At 46.2% G+C, this 1,006-nt stretch overlaps 1 protein-coding gene across 1 annotated transcript; it reads left to right on the top strand.

The window, feature by feature from the left end:
• Positions 1-472: 472 nt before the first annotated feature.
• Positions 473-1,006, top strand: LOC143857653 (uncharacterized). Its single transcript, XM_077368096.1, has 2 exons — positions 473-846; positions 982-1,006. Exons 1-2 carry the CDS (start codon positions 473-475, stop codon positions 1,004-1,006), a joined length of 399 nt encoding a protein of 132 aa, XP_077224211.1.

The following is a 1,006-nucleotide window of genomic DNA, read 5'->3' as shown; positions in this document are numbered from 1 at the left end:
CCGGAAACTCTTTATGACAGCTGCATATTCCCTAAGGGAGGGTGCTTTTAAGGATGCGATGGAGAGTATTAAAAGTCAGAGTAAAAGAGCACACTAATGGATATCGGACATTCCTAAAGAAAATTGGGCGAGCGCGTATTTTAAAGGATGCAGATATAACGTGTTCACAACTAACGCAGCTGAGTGCTTCAATGCCGTTTTAAAGGGAGCAAGGGAGTTGCCAATTACAGCACTTGTCGAACACACAAGATGGAAAGTTTGTGACTTCTTTCAGTTCCGTCAGAAGACATGTAGCAAATGGACGACTCGTTTGACACCAAAAGCGGAATCCTGGTTGGCGGAAGCACGAAAAGAAGCAGGTGCCTATACGCCGTGGCAGTGTAGTTGGACCGAATTTCAAGTAACGTCCAGGTATCACGTTGACCAGGTGGACTTAGCTAAGCAAACATGTACGTGTCATATGTTCCAAACGATGGGAATTCCGTGCGGGCATGCGATAGCAGCCATGGGACTAAACCACCAAGATCCATACTGTTACTGCCAGGATTGGTATCTGGCCGATGCATATCGGAAGACTTATGATGGAGTAGTTTATCCCACGTTAGATCGATCGCAATGGCCAGATCCTTCCCATACTTTGCCGTTGGTATTGCCGCCAAAAGTAAGACGACAGCCAGGGCGACCAAAAAAAGTCAGAGTGGAGAGAGGACTGGAAAGAGGAGTGCATCATAAGTGCGGTACCTGCGGGCAACTTGGACATAATAAGAGATCGTGCAAGAATCCTCCCATCGTAAATCGTCAGCAAAACGAGGCTCCAATCGGGCCTTCCGCACCAATGGAGAACAGGTATGATCAATCTAACATGTTTTTTTTACTAGTCCTCGATACAACCCGTGCTGGCGTTAATCGATTCGTGCAAATTTTATTGCAGGCCTGGTCTATCCTGCCTGCCTCCGTTTTTTCTGTAAGTATGAATTGCAGGTTCGGCATTTTTTGGAATACATAA

Source organism: Tasmannia lanceolata, unplaced genomic scaffold (assembly GCF_043159265.1).
Source record: "Tasmannia lanceolata isolate RefF3 unplaced genomic scaffold, GAP_Taslan_0.1 ptg000025l, whole genome shotgun sequence".
Lineage (NCBI taxonomy): Eukaryota > Viridiplantae > Streptophyta > Magnoliopsida > Canellales > Winteraceae > Tasmannia > Tasmannia lanceolata.
Note: the sequence above shows the minus strand (reverse complement) of the source record. Positions and strands in the feature narration are given on the sequence as shown.

Bases quoted from the DNA above. Each gene is read 5' to 3' on its own strand.
- LOC143857653 (XM_077368096.1), top strand. From the start codon at position 473: ATGGGAATTCCGTGCGGGCATGCGATAGCAGCCATGGGACTAAACCAC. The intron at 847-981 runs GTATGATCAATC...TATGAATTGCAG, and splicing joins TCCGCACCAATGGAGAACAG to GTTCGGCATTTTTTGGAATA.